Raw genomic sequence first — 25,590 nt, 5'->3', positions numbered from 1 at the left:
TTACATTTGAGTTATGAATGAGGATGACCTCTACAATCATGATGTCTCCTGTAGACTCTATTCCTACTTATCACCTGCCAGCTTTCTGATGCATGGTCCTAACGCTTCTGTGATTTACTTTGCTCCAGATCGTGGTCTTCAGCTGCCTTAACAACTCTTTGGAGCTTTCAGAGGAAATAAGTTGAGGACAACTTGTTCTGTCTCATTTTCATCAGAAACCAGACATCCTAGAGATGGCAAGAAAGCAGCCCGGGGGGACTGGTGCTGCTTGCACCGCTGTGTGTCAGCCCAGCCCAGGTCCTGGAGCTTCAGCCCCACAGAGAACCCAGGCCCTGGGACTCCTGCCACGTTGTTGCTGAGGCAGCTGAGGCCCCGTCTCCCTCCCTGTCGACCACAGTTAGACAGTAGTGGAGCCAGCTTCCTCAAGCCCCTTTTTGTGTAAACAGAAAAGGGAGCCCGTGAGCCTTGCCCTGTTCCCAGGTGCAAGTGCCTCTCCCTGCCCTGCACCTCCCCCCTCCCCTTGGCAGAGTTTGGCACCTATTTGCCAATGAAAAGAAAAGTAAAGCAACAAAAGAAGGAAGCCGATTTGGACCTCTGAGGAGGGAACCCAAATTTACCCCCAAGGGCCCATTAGCCCTTCAAACTGGATCCACTACTGGCCAAAGAACGCTGATGGGAAACCCTGTCTGGACTGGGTTGGAAGCTGCAATTCAATGCTCTGCACACCAGTGCTCAAAAGTGTGGTTATTTTTGAGGGACCACCTTCGATCCAGAACATTTGCGTTTCACCTTCCTCGCCCAGATCCAGTTCACAAGGTAGCCCATCGCTTCTTGCATCTGTCCAGGGCCATGCGGGAGTTTGACTTTTCTCATGGGTGTACTTGGATGCAAGGACTATATTTTGTTCCTCCCTTCCCCCTCCCCCTGATTTAGCCCACCACCCTGGGAAGTGCATGTCACAGACAAACTCCACCTTCACCTTCACCACCTGTCGCATCCTGCATCCTTCAGACGAGCTCACGCGGGTCACGCCAAGGTAAGGGACCCGGCCGTGGGGTGGGCAGGGTGGGGTGAGGTTGAGACACTCCCTGTGAGACTTAACGTTGAGGAAAGCCAAAGTAGAGAGGCTCATTCAAATCCACCCCTAGCCAGTGGAAGCATCTCCCAAGCACTGCAGTCACCTGTTCTGAGTCCCATCTTTTTTTCTTTCTTTCTTTCTTTCTTTCTTTCTTTTTGAATCAAGACCCCTATTGATTCAGATCCAACACAGATAGAGAGACCTGGACCCACTTTTAGTTGCTCTTTTCTTGGCCGTGGAAGATTCTTACGTCCCTCCTCAACCAGCTGAAGTTTAGGGCACTACCACAGCCCCTAAGTCCAAGTCTGTTGGCTTTTTGCCCCAAAGTTTGTCAGTAGAATGTGTTCTTTCACAGAATGGAGTTACTGAGCCCTGTGGTAGCACTTATGCCTCTGGCAATGGCCCCAGGGGCCATGCATCACAGCCACCCTGTAATGACCGAAATGATAAAACTTAAATGGAACCACATGCCCAGCGTGGTCCATTTCCCTCGGGCACCTCCAAGAAGTGATAAGAGTTGGTACCATAGGACGAGAGGACTTGTATGGCCTGTGGGGTGTGCGGTTCTGCTTGGCTGGATTTCAGGCCTCCCAGAGCTTCCAGTGAAAGGGAAAATGGTCTCCCTCAACGCGGTGGCGTGACCCCATCAGCTGTTTTCTCTGTGGTGTGAGGTTGGCAGGGTGAGTGGAAGGTAACTTACGGGAGAGAGGCGAGCAGGGCCAGCTCGGAGGGAGCAGCTGCCCCAAGGAACACCTTCAACGATGAATAATTCTCCGCAGGTCATGTGAGGAGGACGACGAAGCAGCCCCAGGCCCCGTTGAGCTGAGAGCAGATGTAGGGCAGAGAGTGAGCCCACGGGCGAGGCAGGGGGTGAGAACACCACCAGCAGGGCCTGCCTGGCAGGGCCCCATGAAGGAGCTGTGTGTGCACGCGTGGCCGCCACTAACCCGCGACGTAGGCATGGACGTGTCTCTGATTGTGCCTGGCTAACTCGGCCTTGACAACGGATACCCCTAACCTGTCTAAATGCCCCAGTCGCGCCGAGTGCCAGCACTAATACAGGTCTAACCGAGGTTCTTACCGGAAGGGAACCTCTAAATTTTAGCTTGTCTCTCCGTCTCCCTTCCTGCCTCTGGAGAACCCGGCTTCCCTATCCCTCAGCTTTATGTTTGAAGAGATCGTGTTTAAAAGCACTGGACAGAGCGTCCCTCTGGGAGAGGCTGGCATCCTGGTGCTCTTCTGACTGTAGCCATAGGACTCAACACCGCACCCCTGCCTTCTTCTCTAAGTCCTTCTGGCCTCGTCAGGGATGAAAAAGCCTGAGAAGTCAGTAGTAGGAAAAGGCTTTTTGCCTGAGTTTGAAAGAATGGCAGCTTGAAACAAAATAGAGAATCTCCCTAGGAATGGCTCTGTGAACAAGATTTTAAGTCCAGATTTTTTTTGGCCCTCTATTGCTTGTAGATCAATTTTGTAGAATTCCACCTGTGCCTTTTGAAGAATCCACCTTTTCACCTTAGGAATCTGCTGTGGTTTCTAATCCCATGTTCCTCTGAGTGCTCCGGACCCACCAGCATCCGCAGTCCCGAGCTTGTGTGAGACGGGCCTGTTCTGGGTTCCTCACCCTGGCCAGTGGTGAGGTCACCTGAGTGTGCAGCCAAGTGATGCCTCAGCTTGTACTTGCCTTTGACCTGTCCCTCCTGCAGGAGGGGGCCCTGCTCCACTCATTCCAAGGACCTGCTCCAGAGCCCACCCCCTTCCTCCCCTTTCCCTAAGTTGGTGCTTTGTCCAAGGTATGTGGCCTGTCCCCTGTCAGGCTAGGGAGAGAGGGCTCTATCCCCCGGCTCCCGGGGACCACCCAGCTGCCTGTTCCCGGGGGGCACCGGCAGCCCCTGCTGTGTCCTTGGGCAGGTGCCGGGGCAGGTCTCATGAGACCCTCAGGAGGGATGTTTTCTGTGCCGCTCAGTTGCTCATCCAGCAACAGCTCAGGGCCTCCGTGCCTGGGTGGCCTCAATCCATCCCCGCAGCAGTTGTTAAAAGTGGGTCTCTCTTGGTTTTCAGGCAGACAGCAGTGCATTCCCTGCTGCTGCCCCTCTGTTATACCTTCTGCCCTAACTCCCTCACTGCTGGATACCAGCTTTTGGAACATAGTGGGTCCTCAGTCAGCATGACATGAGTAGACGAAGGAATCTTTCCACTTTTCCTTTAGTAACCAGCTTTCACACACCCAGTGGGCCTTTTTCTAGGTGGTTCCATAGATGAAGATCTGATAATACGTGACGTGGCTCCCTCTGTCCCAATAACTCCACTCATCAAGGTGGACTTGGGCACCCACGGGAGAAGGGCTAAAGGGCAGCAGGGTGCAGAAGAAAGAACACTGTGGTGGGAGTCAGGAGGCCCGGGTGTGCCGCTGACTTGATGGGCACCTTCAGCCTCAGTCTCCCCATCACCCAAGGGTCCTCCACCGAGATGTCCCACCTGCTTCGGCCATTCCCAGGATAAACTCTCATATGCCGTAGTCCTGGTTAACGTCTTGCCTCAGGGAAGCGGCTACTGGGAAGGAAGGCAGGAATCTGAGTAAATTTGGTAGGGACAGAAAGCCTCTCTGCTGAAGGCCTTCCTCCCCTATCTTTGGGGTCCCTCAGACTTGTGTTTAAATCCAGGGTCTTCCACTGAGTAGCTGAGTGTGACGCTGAGTAAGTCACCTAACCTGAGCCTCAGTTCCCTCACCTGCAAAGGGGACAGTTGTACCCACCCTCTAGGGCTGAAAGAGGGAAATCACATGCAGCTTCCTGTTAACTTGAACCACGTCCCCACTTCGGGGAATCCATGGCCCCTGTGGTGAGAGGGAAGAGCAGACATGGAAAGAGGCACCCGGGGAGCCTGGGCTGGGGGAGTCCCCTTAGCATGTCCTAGGCCTGCGCTGCGCCCCTGCAGGCGGCCGGCCACAGACTGCTTCCTTGGTGCTCGTGGGCATTTTCTGATCAATGACCTGTTGTCTTTTCTGATCAGCCTTAACTCGGCCCCGACTCCAGCTTGTGGCAGCACCAGCCACTTGAAGTCCACGCCGGTGGCCACGCCGTGCACTCCACGGAGGCTGAGCCTGGCCGAATCCTTCACTAACGTCCGTGAGTCCACGACCACCATGAGCACATCCCTGGGGCTGGTGTGGCTGCTGAAGGAGCGGGGCATTTCCGCGGCTGTGTACGACCCCCAGAGCTGGGACAGGGCTGGCCGGGGCTCTCTCCTGCACTCCTACACCCCCAGGATGGCCGTGATCCCCTCTACCCCACCCAACTCGCCTATGCAGTCGCCCACGTCCTCCCCGCCCTCCTTCGAGTTCAAGTGCACGAGCCCTCCCTACGACAACTTCCTGGCCTCCAAGCCAGCCAGCTCCATCCTGAGGGAGGTGAGGGAGAAGAAGGCGGTCCGGAGCAGCGAGAGCCAGACCGACGTGTCTGTCTCCAACCTGAACCTCGTGGACAAAGTCAGGAGGTTTAGTGTGGCCAAAGTGGTGAACTCGGGGCGAGCCCACGTCCCCACCTTGACTGAGGACCAGGGACCTCTCCTCTGTGGGCCCCCGGGCCCCACGCAGGCCCTTGTCCCCGGAGGTCTGGTACCCGAGGGCCTGCCCCTTGGATGCCCCACTGTCACCAGTGCCATCGGCGGGCTCCAGCTCAACAGTGGCATCCGACGGAACCGCAGCTTCCCCACCATGGTGGGGTCCAGCATGCAGATGAAAGCCCCCGTGACGCTCACCTCGGGCATCTTGATGGGTGCTAAACTCCCCAAACAAACTAGCTTACGGTGAGGCTGGGAGAAGGCCCTTCCGCTAGAGGAAACCCGTCTTGCTCCCGCCTCCCTCTCCTCCCACTGCACTGCGCACGCTCCCTCTGCCCTCCTCTGTACGTCCCCTCCTGAGCTAGACAAATCAACCTCGTGCCTCATGGGGGCAGAGTGGAGACTCTGTAAAATGTGTACATAGGACCTGGAGACCTGTATCCGCCCTGCCCTTCCTTCGAATCCCACGGGAAGCACCCCAGCACCGACATCGCTCTCTTGAGGACTTGGCCCGTGCTGGCCGGGGGCAGGGGCAGCCCGGTGTCTTTCCTCCTTCTTTCCTTTGAGAAGCACTGAACCCCCCCCCCCCCCCGCCATGTGTGTTCTTATCCCATGGATAGGAAACCAGTGAATCTGTGGCTGGCTGCCGGAGCCACACATCCTGAGCTGTCACGTAGCACAGTGGCTGTGCCGCCTGGTGTCACTGGGCACCTCGCCTCACCCTCCCTGTAAGAGCGTAAGGGGCCTCCGTCTGCTGCCACATGCAGCGGCCCCAACGGACGGTCGCTTCTGTTCTTGAGCTGTGACTTTTTCTTCTCATGCCTTCAACCTGAATTCATCCCTCCATGTTTTGTAATCCACTGTCGGACCAGACGTCTGACCTGAAAGAGAATGTATTTACACTCCTGCTGCACCGTTTGGCAGCCCCTGTGTGTTCTGTGTGATTTGTTTTATTTTTCTGCATTTTGTTTTAATATATGCAGGGAAGTAATGGTACTAGATGGGAAGTCGCAGTGAATGTTCTCTCTGTGGTTCTGTGACACCAAAATACAAGTTTCAGACACACCAAGCCGCTCATTAGATAGCAGCTTATTTCTGGGACCTAGTGTCACAACCAAATTAAGACCAGACCCAAGGCGATTTTAACAATAGGATCATAAGGAAAGGGGGTTGGGGAAAGGTGGTGGATGAAATTTGTTAGCAGTAAAAGTAAAAGAGAAGAACCACGGCCAAAGGTAACACCAAACTGGTTCACAGAGAAATGAGGCTTTGGCGGTCCTCTTGTTCTGGTCCTTGTTCTGGACCCGAGACCGGTGAGCATGCTTTCACGTCTGTGGTCTTCTTCTGCAGCCGTTCGATGCCCTCAAAACACATTTTGCCCTCTTGTTTCAGAACAGAGTGGTCCCAAAAAGCCCTTTGTGTCCTTGTGCCACTTTTTATCCTTAGGAAAAGGTAGAGGTGTTGTGAGAAGAACCGTGAACAAACAGGGAGTCTGGTCCCATCGCTGTCACTGACTAAGTTTCAAACTTTTATTTATTATTTGTGTGTGCTGTATTTTAAACAAACATCTTCTGTCCTCTCCAGCTCGGTCACAGTGCGCCTGTGGCTTTCCAATCCAAGCAGGTCATTTATTTATTCTGATCTGAGGACTGCACTGCACATCACGGTGCTCTGTGGCCATTTGTTCCAGACATTTATGGAAGGATAACATCATACGCAAATGAAATCGTCATTTTGCAACCCCCCATTACCCTCCTCCCGCCACCCTTGGCAAAAGATGTATCCTTCAATTGAGTGAGTGTGACCTTATGTCCACTGAAGATACTTTGAGAAAGTCCCCAGGAGCAAGCTTCGGTCCCATGATTTCATACTATTTATTCTCTGAACACGAGGGTGTTGGTTAATTGTGTTTTCAACTCTCCTCGCTGTGGTATGTGTGCACTCACTGCAAGGAACTTATATCTTTTTATTTGAATGTATTTTAAAGCAGTAGGTAGAATAACAAAGGAATATGAAAACCATGGACGGAACGGACCATTTTATGTATTCAGAGAGAGGAGCCACCCATCATCACAAAGGAAATACCCGTGTAAAAATCAACAATTCGGAGGTTGCAGTATTTAGTATAGTTAATAAATGATCAACATTGTGCAACCACTACCAAAAAGTGTGTTGTAATGCATCCAAAATCAACAATAAAATTTTATTTCCTAATGAGTACCAATAAAATAAGTTCAAATGATGGAAACCGCACTGCTATTCTGATTTGTATTTTGTTCTTTTCATTGAGGAGACGATCTCTATGAAAGACTTGAAGGTATTCAGCTCTTGGGGGAACTTGAAAGTCATATACTTCTGTTGTAACCCACCTTTCTTTTAATGTAATACGTTCCCTTAGGTAACCTTCCAATCAGAACCTGAAGCTCTTTCTCACTTTTCAGGGCTGCATACTACTCCACCACGTGCACGTGCCCACTGTGAATACATACACACCCCCATGGACCTTTAAGTTAATTCCAAACTTTTGTTATCACAGCACTGTAATGAAAAAACCTTGCGTATATGTAATTTTCCACATACATGAGCATATCTGTAGGATAAATTCCCAGATAGATGTTGCCAAATTGCCCTCCATAGAACTTTGTTGAGACTTAAAAACGAAGCACAGTGGAGGATCACCATATGGAGAACAAAAGGATAAAATAAAATTTTCTGCCACCTTAATATTTGGGAGCAGTGAAATCACGCAAGCAAACAGTAGTGGGTGGTGGCGGCATGGATTTCAATCAGGTGCTACCATTTGGTAGTGGTGTGACCCTGGGCAAGCCACTTCTGTTTGGGTCCTCCATTTTTTTTAACCTGTAAAATGGGAATAGTAATACACCTTAGGGTTGATGAGCTGAGGGAGATATATTTTGAACATCTATGGGACATAGTGATAAGTGATCAGTTTCTCTCATGGAGTGTACGTACAGTCTGTTAATAGGAGAGAGATGACCCCAAACATGGCATAATAAGGCCTATTTGAACAGAGAATTGAAATAGGCTGGTGTGAGAGATGGGGTGGCTACTTTGGGCAGTCAGGAAAGGCCTCTCCAAGGAAGTGGCATTTGAGCCAACCATGTGAGATCTGGCACACGGGCATCTGGGCAGAGAGAGCAGCTGGTGCAAAGGCCCAAAGGTAGGAAAGCATGTGGTGTGTTTGAGGAACAGAGAGAAGGCCTGCATGGCTGTGTGCCAGTAGAGAAGGGGAGCATGGTTACGGCAGAGAAACCAGTGTCACCAAATGGCCCATCTGATCCCCATGTTTCCCAGTCACTTTGCAGTGGGCAGGGCACAGGACTAGCTCTGGCCAGTGAGCTGTGAGCAGAGAAAAGTCCATGCATGATTTTCTGTGCTCCTCTCTTGCTCTGAAGCTACATGTTGAAATGATGGCGTCACAAGTTGGCAGAGCCACCATTATCCTGGGTCTCCATGTGGACCAGACTCCCTGCGGTCTAGCATTTGACATATGCTCTGAAGGAGAAACCAACTTTTGTTGTTAAGCCGGTGAGGTTTTGGGGTGGTGCATCAGAATCCCAGGGGATAGGGTCCAGGTATGTGTTTCACCAAGCCCGGCAAGGGGTCCTGGGGCTCACTAGGCTCTGAGAACCACTGTGCTAGATCAGGCGGAGTTCGGAGTTCGGGCGGGAGTCCTGCCGTGGGAGGAGTGGGTTCCCCTCCCCAGTGTCTCCCTGTCTCAGGCTCAGGGAGGCCAGACAGCTGTAGCTGTAGCCACCTTGCTTGAAGTGGAGACAGAGAGTGGGTGGGTTAATCTACCGGCTGGGGCGGGGAAGGCTTTGAGACAAGGTGACCCTGGATCTGGGTTTCCAGGATGGGCAGGATTTGCCAAGTGGGGAGGGCATTCCAAGGGGAGGAGGGATGGGAAAAGGAGCCTGGAATGCATGCTTCTAAGTAGAATGCTGAGTAGAAGGGACAATAGAGTTAGAAAAACCGCAATTTTGCAAAACTAACTCATTTAGACAACAGTGGATGCTAAAACTATTGGGTAAGAATTTGTTAGGTAGCAGGATATTTACATACATGGTACCTTCCCACAGAATGTTTATTAATTTTCAAAGTGCTGGGGAGGTACCTTTGCAGTGGAGAAACCTGTCGGGCACCACTTTAAACAAGTTATCAAACTGAACATTACCCAAATGGGACAAACTGGTATCAGGTACCACTCACGTGTGATGTCCTGGGAAGGACACAGCACTTCTATGCTGTTGTTCCCAAAATGCAAAACCTGAATCATGAAGTTGACAAATTGACGAACCCAAATTGAGGGACATTTTATAAAACCATGTACCTGTTCCCTTTAAAAACATCAATGTCATGAAAGAAAGAGGAATTGTTCCAGAATAAAGGGACAACGAATGCAATTCATGATCCCAAATTGGAAAAGATGCTATAAAAGAAAAGATTGGGATGATCGGAGAAATTTGAATATTGGGAGTATATTTTAAAATATTGTATTAATATTAAATTTCCTGAATTCAGTCCTTGTACTCTGCTATGTGAAAGCATGTCCTATTTCCTAGGAGAGACTAGCCAAAGGATTAAAATAAAGGGGCTTGCTGTCTTTCTGCAAGTCACCTTCAGATATTTCTTGAAAAAGCAAATAAGAATTTTTTTAAAAGGAAGGTGCAAGAAAAGGAACCCCCAAAAGGTGGGAAGCACCCTCGTACTATATGTTTTGTAAATATAAAAATAAATGCATTCTTCTGTCTTGTGACTGTGGCAGAGGGTTGCTCGAGGTGGTCTGGTTTTCCCCTCCCTGTTCTGTGACGGATTTCCTTCTGTATATCTGAGCCCTGCCCCCTGCCCAGGGAGCTTGACCAGAGGGCACCATGGCCCAAAGGGAAGTTGTCAAAGAGGCAGCTGATGGGACCAGGAAACAAAGATGTCCAAGTCTTGGTTTTTAGTTATGAAGAAAGAAAAGGCTATCTGTTTTGGTATAGGACAAAAAGATCTGGATTGAAAACCTAGCCAGTTTTTCTTTCTACTGCTTACTCCCCCTCCCCCATGCCCCACTCCATGCCTCCCAGGCCCCAAACAGGTTCACCAAGCTGGTGCAGGAAGGAGGGAGCTGCTGCGGCAGCCTTCGCCTTCCCCTGTCCCTGAACCAAGTCCAGGGTCTGGGAGAAGCCCCAGAGGAGTGTGGGGATGCAAGGACAGGCAAGCTCATTTCCTGGGGTGGACTGAGAAAGTGGAGATGTTCCAGAACCCCTGCCCAGCTCCTCACCCCCATCACAGGGCAGTGACCACAGGGAGAGTAGAAGTGGCAGCAAGTGGGTCTCAGTGGAAAGATCCGCAGGAGGTCCCGAAGTGTCTAGCACCAGGCAAATGTGGGACTCACTTCCAAACATTGCCTGGGAGCAGAGGCAGGTATGGGTTGGGGGCTTTCCAACAGGATAAAGAAAGTGGGCAAGTGCCTACCCCAAGCTCCAATGAGAGCCGGTGCACAGAACTTAGATGCTTCCTGGGGAGAAGTTGGTGGAGGTAGAAAGTTATTCTGAATTACCTGAATTGATTGGGAGGTCATAATAGGGATTAAGTCAAATTTAGAAAAAAATAAATTTAATTTTTTGCACATTTGGGCTCCTGGCTGGAAGACCCTATATGCTGGGAGGATTTATTTTCTTTGGTCTGTAGAGGGCGCTTGGAGACAGCAGAAGACCTGAAGGAACCTGCCCTGATGATCCAATCCTAAAATCAGGTGGGTGTGCTTTTCCCTGGAAAGTAATTCAAGGCAGGCAGCTGTCCTAGTAGAGACGCCTGTCTAAGTTCACCAGGTGAACCCAAGGCAGGCATTCACCGCGAAGGGCATGGCATACACACAGGTTTGGGGCATTAGGGAAAAAACTGAGCATAGAATGGGGAGGAAACCACCTCGAATATCCTCTTGCCACACCCAGGAGACAGAGGAAAGCACCTTTTTAAAATAGTTTACAAAAAAGCATTCTATGTTACGATATTTCCATCTTTTGAAATTAACCCACCCCACTTTTAATACATCTTCCTTTTAAAAATAATCTTTGGGGCTTTGCTGGTGGCGCAGTGGTTGAGAATCTGCCTGCCAATGCAGGGGACACGGGTTCGAGCCCTGGTCTGGGAAGATCCCACATGCCGCGGAGCAACTAGGCCCGTGAGCCACAACTGCTGAGCCTGCGCGTCTGGAGCCTGTGCTCCGCCAACAAGAGAGGCCGCGATAGTGAGAGGCCCGCGCACCGCGATGAAGAGTGGGCCCCGCTTGCCACAACTAGAGAAAGCCCTGGCACAGAAACGAAGAGCCAACACAGCCATAAATAAATAAATAAATAAACAATTTTTTAAAAATTAAATTAAAAAATTTAAAAAATCTTTATTCTTTATGATTGAATCCAGAGTTGGAGGAAGTATTTGTTCAGCGGTACTTGGGATCGCACCACACCAGATCCCAAGGTTCAGGCTAATCATGCTCTGAAGTCCCAAAGAACTGAGAACCAGAGAGGGAAAGCGGGGCCCTCATCTTAGACCAGCAGAACGGAGGCTCAGCAGCGCCTTGAGTAGATGTGAGAGATCCAGGGAAAGCAAGCAAGACAGGAACCTGGGGAAGCCACATTCTGGGGGGAGGCCCTGCCCTGCCTTAGGGAGCCCGGCTTTGAGATGAGACACAGCCCTGCCTCAGGGAGACAGACTCTGAGGGGAAACACAGCCCTGACTCCAAGGAGGCCGCGCCTGAGGGCCGATAACGCCCTGCCTTCGGGTGGCCCCAGTCTGATAGGGGACACAGCCCTGCACTAGGAACCCCAAGCCGAGGAAACAGGGCTTCGAGAGCCCTGCCCTTGAAGAACCACAGTGAGGGGAAGATACAGCGCTCCTTCGGGGAACCCGAAAACGAGGGGAGACACAGCCCTGTCCTCAAGGAGCCCGATACCGAGAGGAGAAAGAGCCCTGCTTCAGAGAGCCCCACGCTGAGGAAACCCAGCCCTGTCCTTGAGGACCCACAGTGAGGGGCAGACACAGCGCTCCCTCAGGGACCCGGAATCTGAGGCGAGACACAGCCCTGCCTCAGGGAGTGCGAATCTAAGGGGAAAAACAGCCTTGCCTTCAGGGAGCTGCCTTCTGAGAAGAGATACAGCCCTTCCTCAGGGATCCCCACTATGAGGACACACAGCGCTGCTCTCGAAGAGCCACAGTCTGAGGGGGAGAGACAGCTCTGCTTCAGAAAGCCCGAGATGAGGGGAGACACAGCTCTCCCTCAGGAAGCCCCCCTCTGAGGGGAGACACCGCCCTACCTCAGGGAGCCCATTCAGGGAACACAGCCCTGCCCTTGAGGATCCACAGTGAAGGGGAGATACAGAGCCCCCTCAGGGAACCAGAATCAGAGGGGAGAACAGCCCTGTCCTCAAAGAGCTCCAGTCAGAGGGGAGACACAGTCCTGACTTCAGGGAGCCCCAATCTGAGGGGAAAAACAGTCCTTCCTCAGGGAGCTGGAAAATCTGATGGAAGCACAGCCCTACCCTCAGGGAGCCCCAGGCTAAGGAAACACAGCCCTGCTGTCCAAGAACCACAGTCTGAGTTGGAGATACAGCCCTGGCTCAGGGAGCGGGAAGCTGAGGGGGAAGAAGAGGCTTGCAATCAGGGAGCCCCATTCTGAGGGGAAACACCTCCCTACGCCAGGAGGCCCCACTATGAGGAAACACAGCCCTGCGATCCTTGAGGATCACAGTGAGGGGGAGATACAGAGCTCCGTCAGGGAACCCAGATCTGAGGGGAGACACAGCCCTGTCCTCAAGGAGCTCCCGTCTGAGAGGTGACACAGACCTGCCTGAGAGAGCCCCATTCTGAGGGGAGATACAGCCCTTCCTTAGCCCGAATCTGAGGGAAACACAGCCCTGGCCTCACGGAGCTCCGGTCTAAGGGGGAGACGGCCCTGTCCTCGAGAAGCCACAGTGAGGGGGGGGCGGATACAGCGATCCTTCAGGGATCCGGAATCTGAGGGGAGACACAGAGCTGCCTCAGGGGGCGCAAACAAATCTGAGGATTAAAACAGCCTTGCCTTCAGGGAGCCCCATTCTGAGGGGAGATGCAGCCCTTCCTCAGAGAGCCAGAAACTGAAAGAAACACCGCCCTACCCTCAGGGAGCCCCAATCTGAGGAAACACAGCCCTGCTGTCAAAGAGGGAGAGAGAGAGCCCTGCTTCAGAAACGCTGAGTCTGAGGGGAGACACAGCCCCGCCTCAGGGAGCCTCAGGCTGAGGAAACACAGCTCCGCCCTTGAGGAGACACAGCGAGGAGGAGATACGGCGCTTTCACTGTTTCACTGGCCCTGGCTGGGGTCAATCCCTAGTCAGGGAACTAAGATCCCTCAAGCCACGAGGGGCATGGCCAGAAAGAAAAAAGAGGAGCTCCAGCCCTGCCTCAGGGAGCCATACTCTGAGGGGAAACACAGCCATGAGTTCAGGGAGCCCCAGTCTGATGACAGAGACAGCCCTGCCTCAGGGAACCACTCTCAGAAAACACAGCACTGCTATTGAGGGGCCACATCCTGAGGGAAGACACAGCCCTGCCTCAGGGTGCCTCACTATGAGGAAAAACAGGTCTGCTCTCGAAGAGCCCCAGCCTGAGGGAAGCCAGAGGGCAGGGCAGAATTCAGCAGGGTTTTCTAGGGCCAGGCGGCTGCAGCACCGGGGGGCCATCGGTAGCAGAGACTCACAACTGCAGGCTAAAGTTTAGGGACATTATTCAGAAGGGAAAAGCCACAGATGTGTCGTTCTCCCAAGCCCCCCAATGTATAAACCCTTGGTCCCCCCCAGGGGCTTCTATCTGTCACCTGTGACACTAAGGCCCAGAGTAGCAGCGACAGCATGTGACCCCTGACTCTCCTGGTTGAGGCTGGTTCAGTGGCTTGTGTAGGCTTCCTGGTGGAGGGGACTGATGCCTGTGTTCTGGTGGGTGGGGCTGGATCTTGTCTTTCTGGTGGGCAGGGCCACGTCCAGTGATGTGTTTTGGGGTGTCTGTGAACTTAGTATGATTTTAGGCAGCCTCTCTGATAATGGGTGGGTTTGTGTTCCTGTCTTGCTAGTTCATTGGCATGGGGCGTCCAGCACTGGAGCTTGCTGGCCGTTGGGTGGAGCTGAGTCTTAGCGTTGAGACTGAGATCTCTGGGAGATCTCTCGCTGATTGATATTACGTGGGGCCAGGAGGTCTCTGGTGGACCAATGTCCTGAACTTGGCTCTCCCACCACAGAGGCTCAGGCCTGACATCAGGCCGGAGCACCAAGACCCTGTCAGCCACATGGCTCAGAAGGAAAGGGAGAAAAAAAAGAAAGAAAAAAATTATTAAAAAATAAATAATAATAATAATTTAAAGAAAAGAGAGCAACCAAACCAATAAACAAATCCACCAATGATAACAAGTGCTAAAAACTATACTAAGATAAGCATAAAAATCAGAAACAAATCAGTCATAGACAGCAGACCCCGAGCCTACAGTTGCTCCCAAAGTCTACGGCCTCAATTTTGGGATGATTAGTTGTCTATTCCACAGATGCAGGTACATCAAGTTGACTGTGGGGATTTAATCTGCTGCTCCTGAGGCTGCACAGAGAAATTACCCTTTCTCTTTTTTGTTCGCACAGCTCCTGGGATTCAGCTTTGGTTTTGGCCCCAAGGTCTGTTCCAAGACAGGACGGGGTTAAAGCAGCGGCTAATTAAGGCTCTCTTGCTCACTCATGCTGGGGGGTGTGGGGTGCGGTAGTTATAATTGGAATGAGGGGCGACGGCAGAGTCCAGCGTGACGTTGCAACAGCCTGAGGTGCACCGTGTATTCTCCAAGGGAACTTGTCCCTGGATCACAGGACCCTGGCAGTGGCATGCTACACAGGCTCCTGGGGGTGTGTGGATAGCGACCTGTGCTTGCACACAGGCTTCTTGGTGGCTGCAGGAGGTGAAATGCTCCTTAGCGTTTCATGACTGTCTCTGGTGTCCGAGCTGATAGCTGCGGCTCACGCCCATCTCTGCAGCTCGTTTAGGCAGTGCTCTGCCTTCTGTGGGCAGACAGGGAAGGAATCCCCTCTCCTCGTGCACGCTGAAACAATGGTCTCTTGCCTCTTAGGCAGGTCCAGACTTTTTCCCAGACTCCCCCCCGGCTAGCTGTGGCGCACTAGCCCCCTTCAGGCTGTGTTCACACAGCCAACCTCAGTCCTCTCCCTGGGATCTGACCTCCGAAGCCAGAGCCTCAGCTCCCAGCCCCACCTGCCCCGGCGGGTGAGCAGACAGGCCTCTTGGGCTGGTGAGTGCTGGTCTGCACCGATCCTCTGTGCGGGAATCTCTCGGCTTTGCCCTCCGCACCCCTGTTGCTGTGCTCTCCTCCGTGGCTCCAAAGCTTCCGCCTGGCAACCCCCCATCTCCGCCAATGAAGGGGCTTCCTAGTGTGTGGAAACCTTTCCTCCTTCACAGCTCCCTCCCACTGGTGCAGGTCCCATCCCTATTCTTTTGTCTCTGTTTTTTCTTTTTTCTTTTGCCCTACCCAGGTACGTGGGGAGTTTCTTGCCTTTTGGGAAGTCTGAGGTCTTCTGTCAGCGTTCAGAAGGTGTTCTGTAGGAGTTGTTCCACATATAGATGTATTTTTGATGTATTTGTGAGGAGGAAGGTGATCTCCACGTCTTACTCCTCTGCTATCTTGAAGGTCCCCCCTAGTTTTGTTTTTTAAATTGATCTATCAGGGGCCAATATTTTTTGTAACATGTAATAATGATAAGTTACAGAAAAAAATAAAATTAAAAAATGCAAGACCAACTTTTTAATTACTAGATTCAACAGACATTAAATTACATTTCAAAAGTACATTACATGCACTCAATGGAACTTAACATTTTTAATAATTTGGAATTGTTTTTCACTTCAGTTTTCCTCCACTCAAATCTGGAAAGCATGAGGCGCTCACTAATTAGAGGTAACCATAGTTACCAAGTTATCTTCAAAATACATCTAAGAGTTTCTTTTTTTGTTCTTGGTTTTAATTCTACAAAAAGCATTTCATTTGTCGGTGGTTCTTGTTCTCTTTTCAGTTTCATTGAGTGATTTTCCAAGCCCTGGAGCCTTTTGGCAGTCATATTCAAGTTCCAACATTAAGATAAAATAAATCACCCATTCTTAGAATAGCAGTCTGAGGGCCTGAATTATCTGGTTTTAAAATTTCAGCTGACTAGGTGGGTTAACCAGCAGCTTGGCAAAGAGAAGCAGGCCTGAATCCTGCAGATTTCAACGTGTTTCTCTACGGAGAGAAGCTGGCACCCACAGGAGTGGTTTTTTAAAAAACTGTCCACTTGAGGGCATTGTCGTCTTCTGTAGAGGAGGAATCGATGCCCATTTCATCAGTTAGCTAAGTTACTAAGTATGAAGAATTTCACTGATACCCAGATTCCAATGCTGCAGTGGCGATTAGATGTCTCTTTGAGACTGGCTCCTGGGGCAGCTGCCCAGGTGTCTTGCCCCTTAATTCAGCCAGCTCTGCTGCTCTCGCCCAGCCTCTGAATATTACCTGCCATCATTCTTGGAACATTATACTGTGCTTTTGTGAATCTCCCACTGGAGTTCTTGGTTGCTATACCTGCCACATCAGTATAGTGCCTGACACACAGGTGCGCTTCCACACATGTTGTCGGGCTAGTGAAGAGCTTGTAACAGTCCACACGAGGTGATACCAGAGAGCAGTTGCATCCTTTCCAGAATGGAACTTGGAAAAAGATCAAACACTTTGAGTCACTCTGGCTGCAGTCCAGAGGTGTTAGGGCAGGTAAGGCTTGAACTCTTGCCAATTCTGCCTGTTTTCATGTGTCCAGACCAGCATGTGAGCCAGGGAAAGGAAAGGTAGAAAAGTTGTTAGTCTTGGAGCTTGATTAGATGTAACATCCCACTTGTCACTAATCCCACTTGTGCTGTCTTGAGATTTTCCAAACCAGAAGCCTCTTGGGAGTCATAGTAAAGGATTCAAAATTAAGATAATAAAATAAGCACCCAATCTTAGAGAATAGCCTGATGCTGTGAATGACTGGGTTTTTAAATTTCAGCACATCCTGAGATAATATTTCATCAAGATCCTAGAGTTTCAGCAGAAACTACCAGGCCCTGGTGGGCAGAGAGGAGGCAGGGACAGTCCCTGAAGGCTATGGGTGGGGCCTTTCTTGAACCTAACACAGCTGAGGACCAGAAGTGGGGTCTGGGCCACAGACACCTCCAGGAGATGCCCCTTAGTTCTGGCTCGAGGAGTGAAAAAGGGAATTCCTAATGGCCAGAGAGCATGAACATTCCCTGTTTTTTTCTTTCTTCTCTTTCTTTCATGCCACAGCCCCCAGGCAAACACACAGCTGCTGTGGTAGCAGTCAGTCATGAGCCTGGCCAGGGCCAAAACTCTAAGGAAGGGGAAACTTGCTCTTGGGTCAGAGGAGCTGTGATCCCAAGAAGGTGGAGTCAATCCCCATTATTTTTTTCTCTCTCTATTCTTCTGCTACTTGGACCTGAACATGGGCCCAAACGTGGCAGTGTGTGGCAGAATCGGGTAACCAGAGCCCCAAGTTTTTGGGTGGAGGACCAAAAAGGGGAGCCCCAGGGAATTGGAAAGTACTGGGGAGATCATAGAAAGGGAGTAGCTCAGGAAAGCAACCCCATATAGTCCTTCATGAACTCCAGGGCTCACCCCAAGCCATGCGTGCTTGAATCTGGTCCTAATTGGCATATCAAAGACTTCGAGAGCTAAAGTAACACATAGACCACCATCTACTTCCCAGACTGGTCACTGGGTGGTGCCCAACTGATATGGAACCAAACAGCAGTATGCCTTCCTTGAAAACTGAACTGACCACCATTCTTTCCAATGTCTGTCCCCTTTGGAGCTGCATGTCCTGCTGCGTTGGGCCACCTGCGGTCTTTGCTGGATAAAACCCTGGGTTCCTGGGGGCCTCAGCCAGGAGGTACAGAAAGGCTGCTGTGTGATGGCTGGTGTTAGATGATCCATGGACATCCCTTTGGACTAGTTCTCTCTGCTGATCCCGGCAGAGACCCAATAGAGGGAGTGGCCCACGAAAAGAGAGCTTCTGCTCTGGGTAACTACCAGATCCCCCAGAACATGCCCGGCAATACATGTCTGGAATACGGTGAGACCCAAGGGGTTGTAATCACAGACTCTTTTCTATACTGTCGTGACTCCAAGTGTGGTCCAGGACCAGATATTACCTGGGGGCTTGCTTAGACCACAGCCCAGAACTGCTTAGTCAGAACGTGCAGTTCATCAAGATTTCCAGGTGATTCATACCCACTCCAGAGTCTGAGAAGTGCTAGAGCGATGGAGGTCACGTTAACCTAGGAGCCATATGCCCTCAAGTCTGTGAATTTCTTTAGCTGGGGAACCACGGGCTAGTCACTTTCATCTCTCAGAGTCTGTTTCCTCATTTGTAAAAGGATAATAGCCTCTGTGCCACAGGGCCATGGAGAGGTCCAATGCATACAAAAGTGCTGACCAGTGCTGCCCCATTATTTGTTTAAAGGCCAAGAGCACCCCCAGAGAAACCCTGGTGTGGGATGGAGTTGGCAGATGAGAACACCCCGTGGAGATGGGCTGATGGAAAGCTCCATCCCCAGCTGCCTCTCTGGGATTCACCCAGACAAACAAGTAGCACTATAAGCTGGGCAGGTTTCTTTTTGCAATGGTGCCCCACTGGGGCCCAGGGCCCAGGGCGGCCAGGGCTGGGCCGTGGAGCTGACACAGAAGGCCCTTTCACTGGCTACCTGACCTGAAGTAGAGAAGCCAGCTCTCTGCCTGACCCTCATTTCTCAAGCCCTTTCTGGGACCATCTACCACAGGGATTCCTCTTTGGGCCCCATACATCAGGAATCCCTCCTTGAATGTTCTGAGGACTAAAGGACCCTTTGCCCTCGGTAGAAACAGGGAATAAGGGGCAGAATGAAATCACTTTAATAGCATAGCAACACTTTAGGAACAGGGGGTGGGGGTCACAGATGAGGGAAACATTTTGTCTTCCACTTGTACATTTCTGCTAAGGTGCATGGTTGCGTTGGACAACGTTACAGACAGATTTTTCACATTGAACACTTAATAAATAGATACTTTAAATGTCAGACGTCAGAGACAACGAGTTATGAGCGTGATTGTTTTCTTATTCTGCCTCCTCTGAGTCAGGAGTTTGCTCCCTGTTGTGCTGACGAAGGCTGGGTCTTCTAGGAGGTGTATTCATACTCCTCGGCACTGCGCCGGCCGAAATCCATCCAGCCCATGTAGTCCCGGTCACTTATCCTGTGGCTGGGGTCCAGGCTCTGCAGGTTCTTGATTACAGACGTTCGGCCAGCAGGAGCTACAAGGGGCAGAGAGGAAGGAAACGGGACCATTATATCTAAGAGCATCACACATTCAGTTTGTAAAGGAAAACAATGGAGAAGGCCAGACAATACATAACATGCACCTTCTTAAAGGTATCAAAGAGGTATCAAGATAGTGGGATTGCTGGGCCAAAATCTAAGCGAGGAGAAGGACCCATGTCTGTTTAACTCGAGAGAGGGTATAGTCTTTTCTAGTCGTGGGTGTGGTTTGCGATCTGTATGAATTTAGGTGAATTCATTCACTCTCACCTTTCACAGCTGGGACCTGCCTAGGTTTTTCTACTCCTAGGGGTGTTTTCCCTTATGTAGCTGGCTCTCAGCAGGTGCTAACCCAGGATTTCCCCAGTACTACCCACTTCTAAAGTTTACCCCTTAATATCCCTGAGCCTGCCTGACTCTTTTTAAGGTAATGCAATTACGATATTTTGATGTTAGGATGTGTTTTTAAAAATGGAATCCAGTCCCAATGCTAGATATATACTGTTTTAAAATTATTAATTTGAAAGCTACCTTCTTTTTTTAAAAACTGGTATTGAGAAAAAGGCACACCATCAGATTAAAATCTCAGCACCTCAGTAACACTCAAAGAAGGGTGGGCAGGACAAAGAGGTAATTTAATTCAGCCATTTTGACCAAAATGCAATAACTGAACCTGAAATGGGCCTTTAGGGATGGGAGTTAAGTCCTTAGGAACAGGATGAGTCCAGGAATGATTCACGTTGAGTGGACAGGGCCATGACGAGGCATGTGACAGTCCTGGCCTACAGATCACACACAGTGGCCTCCTGGGTAGAAAATCAGTATCATACCTTCACTTATACAACCTAAGGTCCCTCAGGGACCTCGATAGGCAAAGCCCAGGTGGCTTCAAGGGCAGAGGGGTGGACGATCACTCGATGGTTCCTATTGTATTGGGAGCCACCATGGTCCCACTGCTGGCATTGAGCTCTTCTGCACAAGGCTGCCCTTGCCAACTCCTGCCCACAGGCTGCATCGAGTTTCACGGCTTATTCATTGATGACAGTGCAGAAGCAGGTATTCTGTCTTGTTGGATAATCAAATAAAGCTAGCTAAATTAAAAACCAGAAATAACCCTACAGAGCAGGTTACATCCCCATCCTTTCTTCCTCTCCCCTCTCTCTCCCGTCCCCCCCATTAATTCCCAGCTTTGGAACTAAGTGTCACCCCAGCACACTCCAGCCCCTTTGCAGGCATCCCCAGTCTATGCAGAGGAAAAACAGCCCCTGCTGTTTAATTGTGCAACACCTTTCAGGTGAAATATTAGTCCTTGCATTCAGCAAAACTCTCGGACCCAGTTATCTGTGCACAGTCACACGGCGATATGCCCCATCCTCCTGCCTGTTGCTGCTGAATGCCCCCTCTGAGGGCTGGGCACAGCTGGGAATTCCACCTAAGGGAAGCAAAGGGGCAGCTTTGATGTGAGGAGCAGCCTCAGTGGTTGGTGGGGCCGCCGTGTACAGCATGGAAGCTGCGCCTGTGACACAAGTTCCCCATTCCACACATGGTTCTGTGCATTTACGAGTCCTCACTCACTTAGTGTACACAGAGTAGGCACTTACACCCGACTTACACAATTGAAGGGCCGGGCTACTGGAAATTTTAAAACTCGTAATGGGCAGTACAGCTGGGAAGCTGAATGGCTTCCAGACCTTCCAGGGAGGGCAGGACTTGAATAGACTCTCAGCCCTGATGCTGCCTGGATGTGCTACCTCATGTAGGTCACTCAGTCTTCCAGAATCCCAGCTTCCACACTGGTACAATGAGGATAATAGACCTTACTGCGCAAGGCTGTTGTGAGGATGAAGAGAGACAATACAGATGTAGCACCGGGCTTTGCTGGGCTTGGGGCACGTGTACACTAACAGAATTGCTTCTCCTCGGATCATTGAAAGCTCTACAGACAGTTTCTAATGATAAACTCTTGAGCACTCCCCAAAGGGTGCGTTATCTTGTTTGGAATCTTTAAGCATAATATATACTATAGTTGAGTAAATATTCACTGTGATCTCAAAATGTGTAAAACAGTCAAAGAAACTCTATAGATGTAGATACTTATTTCTAGTTCATATTTGTCAAATAGAAGAGCATGATTATTTTCTAGCTAGTGCTGATCCTGGGTGTTGGCAGCTAAAGTTCCAAGTGACGGCTATTCCCACATGAGTTTGTTTGTCATGGCAGGCTGAAGGCAAAGGGCTGAGAAGAGGCACCAGGAAGGACCTTCCAGCTAAGATTTGTGGTTTAAAGCCACTGTCGAGTGTCAGTTCTGGGGAAATCATCGGTAATTGGCTTTTTTACCCACAACTGTTTCTGGTGGATCTTTCTTGAAGGTATGAAAGGGCTTCCAGATTATGGTCAATGAAAAGCCTAGGATATTTCAGACTGGTCTGGCTGAAATTCAACCCATATCCAAGGACAGATATTAAACTACTTTCAGGCAGACAATCAGCAGGAACCCCCCAAATTTTCAGATGTTCTCTGTCATCTGACTAGTATTTCCACATCTTTCAGTTTAATTAGCAGGAAAGCAAAATAGAAGATGGTAGTTGGGACAATTTCCCAATGAGAGGATGAAATATAACAAATCATCTTCTATTCTTTCCTTCTGAAATCCCCTGGTAAAAAGGTCCCTTCTCACCTTCATATGGAATTATAGGAGATTCTGGAGAGCCAAGCCCTTTATTTTCTCCCCATCTCGTCAAGCCATGAGTTAAATTTCAAATCCAGGCCGTGGCACACCAGCAGGTTAAGAGAGCCTCATGGGAATGGAGCCCACCCTCTACCCCTTCCCAGCAGCTGTGGTTTATTGTCCAGCTGTGTTGGTCCAGTTTAAAATACCGCTCCCCAGTCAGTGTGCTCACCATCAGTATCACTGTGGATAAAGTTGGTAGGAAAAAATCTGCCCCAGTCCAAATCATGATTTCCAGGAATTCTAGAGATGAATGAGCCTCCCTCTGAATCTCAAAAAGACCTGGAAGGGGCCGAGGGGAGCCCCACCCTCGTGCCCTCTTTATAGATGAGATAGCCAGGCCCAGGAAAGGGACAGGGCTGTCCATATGCCACTCAGCTACTGAGCTGCTGAATCACCTTATTCCTGGAGAAAGACTTTGAGGCTGAGAAAAGTGTGGCTTGTTTAGCTCCTGCTGCAGTTGGGTCCATCTCTCCAACAGCAAAATAAAAACGAACACGTGTCTTGCTGGGTAATCATCTTAAATCACTGCCGAGGAGAGCTCAAACCTGCTCCTGATTCTTTCCTCCTGTTACATACTTTGGTGAAAATCGACACACTGTCACTTTTCAAACTGTTGCTGTCAGATCTCAAGCGTTCTCAGCATTGATTACTGCCTGCTAGAGGGTTTCCAAGTGCAGTATCTGGGTGGCTCCTGGGTCCTTCTCATTTACAGTAGAGAGCGTTTAGTGGATCTGCAAACCCTTTCTGAGTCTGTAATTTGCTCAGTAATTATCTTTTCATGTCTTCATATGGTGTTGAACTTAAACAGCGACACCCGTGCCAAACATTAGTTTAAAGAAAGCTTTTTTAAAAGGTTTCCCTGAATAAACTAAGTTCTCCGCACTCGCTCTCAGTTTGCTACAGAGGACGTCCAGAAAAACTGCACTGTCCAGTGCAGTACAACTCGGGAAAAGAAAGTGAAAAAACCTTTCATCTTAACGTGTTGCCCGTGTTTCCTGCGGAGGAGATACCCTGCTCCACCAGCCCCAAGGTAGAGAAGAGGGTCAGGACTGGAGGCAGAAGGGAGAGACAGGGAGGCAGCCTGCGTACCTTTCCGAGACTGCTGGATGTACCTGGCCAGCAGCGCGCCCAGGTGCGCTCGGGACTCGTCGTTCACTCTTCGCACGGCCCTCAGCTGCCTCCGCGGGGCCTCGTCCTCCTGCTGCGCCCAGGGGCCCGCGGGGTCCGCGGGAGGCACGGGCTGCGCCAGGGCGCCCGCCGCCAGGACAGCCATCAGCACGCACAGGCACAAGCCACCGTTCATGGCTGCGGGGAGCACAGGGAAGGGGACGTGAACGGACAGGTGGGGCCTCCGCGGGCTCTCGCGGAGGGTCGGGCACCCCGAGGTACGGAGAAGGGGGCTCAGTCCAAACGCGCGGGGCTCCGGACCCGCCAGGCAGGTGCAAGCACGAGGGAGCCGTGACCCCAGCACGCGCGTCCGGGCTCACCGCGCTCGTCTTTTGGGGGAACCACAGCCGGGGCCGGGCAATGGTGCGGGGGACGGAGGGAGACCCTGCCCTCTGCCCTGTTTAGCAGAAGGAATGTCTTCTGTTTTCCTTTAGTTTGAGGAAGTGTTACAGAGTGTCGTCTCTCTTCTCCTAACTGGAAAAGCAAGAGATTAAAGATAGGTGAAAATTATCCTAAAGAGAAGACTCTGGGGGAGAAATGAGACCCTTGAGGAATAGTAGCACCTTTCCAGAGAGCTAAGAAGCTTCCAATAGGGAAATAAATGGTGAAAAACCAAGAAGCACGGTTTAAAATGTGGGAGCAATAAATAAAAGCCATATCTTTCAAGTTTCTTCAAGGTGCACATGGGAATTGGCAATAAACCACTACGCAAAGCACAGGCAGGTTTTTTTAAAAAAGAAAATCAGAAATCTGCGCTCAGTCATCGGGCTTCAGCCAAGCACCGCTGCATTTTAGATCCGCCGGCAGATAAAACACACACGTTTCTATCCCCCAAAGACTTGAATTTTCCTGCAGTATTCAGAAAATGAATTTAAATCTTAAAGCCTCTCGGTAGTTTATTTGAAAAGATTGCAAAGTAGACTGCCCCGATGTGTAACATCTAGCAAATCGCAATTTGCATGCTAATCCGAGCAAACAGATAGATACTCCAGCGTTGCCTGCGCGAGAGAAGAACAAAGCCGGCGGGTAGAAGTCTCTAAAGCAACTCTACCCACCCGCACTGTCCTTGCTGACTTCAAGAAATGTCTTTCGAGCTGTCGGAAAGAAGACACAGAAAACAGAAAAATGAAACGCAAGGGGCACAAAAGTGAAGACACCCTTCTTCACTTGGATGAAGGACACTTGGCACCTGTATCCCCCAAAGCGGGGAACCTACCTTCGGAATAGGACGCGACGGGCTTCGCGTTCCTGCCAGAGCAGCGGGGGAGCCGAGCCAAGTTCACGGTAGGCGGGCAGGAGGCTGCCTCTTAAATAGCCCCGCCTGAGCCGTTGGCCAGTCATCTATTTACCCAGCGCTGACGCAGCCGGGTAACGACACGTGCTCAGAGGGCGGCAACCGGGGCGACAAAAGATTGAGGTGGCTGCCGGGAGAGAGGGGCCAATGGCCCAGCGGAGTAGGGTGAACCTGTCCCAGGCGGGGTGTCCGGCGTCAGCCCCGTCTCTGTCGGGAGAGCTTCCTCCCCAAGCCGGGCCCACCCCATCTCCCTTGCCCATTCCAGCTCGAAGCTTCCCCTCTCAGGGCGGGAGACCTAGGAATGGGGACCCTACTCCGGGATGTAGAAGCTGCCCGCACGCCTATAGTCCGCTCGGGGGACCAAGTGTGAAAGGGCTCGGCCACGGCTGGCTGTTGGCGTCCTGGGCCCCGATTCACATAGCTGTAAAATGAGGATGACACCATTGGGCTTTGCCCGGAGTTTGGGAAAGGGCTGTGTTTTCTTCCCAGCGGAGCTACCTCCTGCCCGCGGTGGCCGCGGCTCCTTGTGGCCAAGTGGCGCCAGCGAGTGTCCCCCAAAGCCTCCCAGTCCCCATTCCCCTCTGGCATCGGCGTCCGCCACTCCCACCTTCCCTGAGCACCCGAGCTCACACCTGGCCCCGTCCCCGCCGGCTTTGAAATAAGGACCTTGCCCCTCGTCACTCAACCACCTGGTAGGGACACGGGTGGCGCCGCGGCCGCCGTGCGCCCTTCCCTGCGAGGTCGCGTCCCTGGTTCCGGAGCTAGGCGACCCCCAGCTAGCGCGCCGTAGGGGTCTACATCCACCTCCGCCTTGAAGTCGTTTGTGTTAGAGTCCGCTAGTTGGTGCTCCGGTTCGCCGCGTCCTGCAAAAGTCACTGACAGCCCCCTTTCACCGTCGGCAACCTAGGCGCCAACAGGAGCAGCGCCTGGCCAAGGCTCCTCCACAGACCCCTGGAGCCTCAGCGCACCGAGGCCTTCCAGCCTGGGACCTGGGGGTCGCCACCCATCCCTCGTCCCCTCCCGGGGTCCTCCACTCCTCTCCCTTTTTTCCCTCCCGGAGAAAGATTTGGAAGTGATTCATTCAAAATCGGAATCTGTACTCAGCTCCCGGGATGGTGGGACTCTAGGGGTCGAGGTGGGTGGGGAGCCGGCGGGGGGCGGGGAGCTGGGCGGGGAGCCGCCTCTGGTTGCCGTCCCCCTTTCTGAACTCTAGAAGCTGCTGCATTTCTGCAATCTAAAGGCAACATTTTTGAAACAGAGCTGCAGATTAGATGTTTTCCAGTGGTTTTCCCACGAGGCTGCTGTGTAGTTCAGTTGGGGAAACTCGTTTGATTTGTGACTGTGTCCAAGACGTGTCTGA

At 51.3% G+C, this 25,590-nt stretch overlaps 2 protein-coding genes across 14 annotated transcripts in view; one reads left to right on the top strand and one right to left on the bottom strand.

The window, feature by feature from the left end:
• The window catches only part of TRAK1 (trafficking kinesin protein 1), a 102,426-nt gene extending 95,566 nt beyond the window's left edge, over positions 1-6,860 (top strand). For all 13 annotated transcript variants that reach the window (XM_061196577.1, XM_061196576.1, XM_061196574.1 and 10 more), the window contains 2 exons: positions 934-1,036; positions 4,088-6,860. In XM_061196577.1, coding sequence (XP_061052560.1) covers positions 934-1,036; positions 4,088-4,886 — 902 coding nt within the window. In that variant the 3' untranslated portion in view covers positions 4,887-6,860. The remainder of the gene's footprint in view (positions 1-933; positions 1,037-4,087) is intronic.
• A 12,040-nt stretch (positions 6,861-18,900) lies between these two features.
• CCK (cholecystokinin) lies at positions 18,901-23,072 on the bottom strand. The gene is made up of 2 exons (XM_061195275.1): positions 22,859-23,072; positions 18,901-19,034 (listed from the first exon to the last, which is right to left on the bottom strand). Exons 1-2 carry the CDS (start codon positions 23,070-23,072, stop codon positions 18,901-18,903), a joined length of 348 nt encoding a protein of 115 aa, XP_061051258.1.
• Between the last annotated feature and the right edge of the window lie 2,518 nt (positions 23,073-25,590).

The sequence above is a fragment of the Eubalaena glacialis genome, chromosome 7 (genome assembly GCF_028564815.1).
Source record: "Eubalaena glacialis isolate mEubGla1 chromosome 7, mEubGla1.1.hap2.+ XY, whole genome shotgun sequence".
NCBI lineage: Eukaryota > Metazoa > Chordata > Mammalia > Artiodactyla > Balaenidae > Eubalaena > Eubalaena glacialis.
Note: the sequence above shows the minus strand (reverse complement) of the source record. Positions and strands in the feature narration are given on the sequence as shown.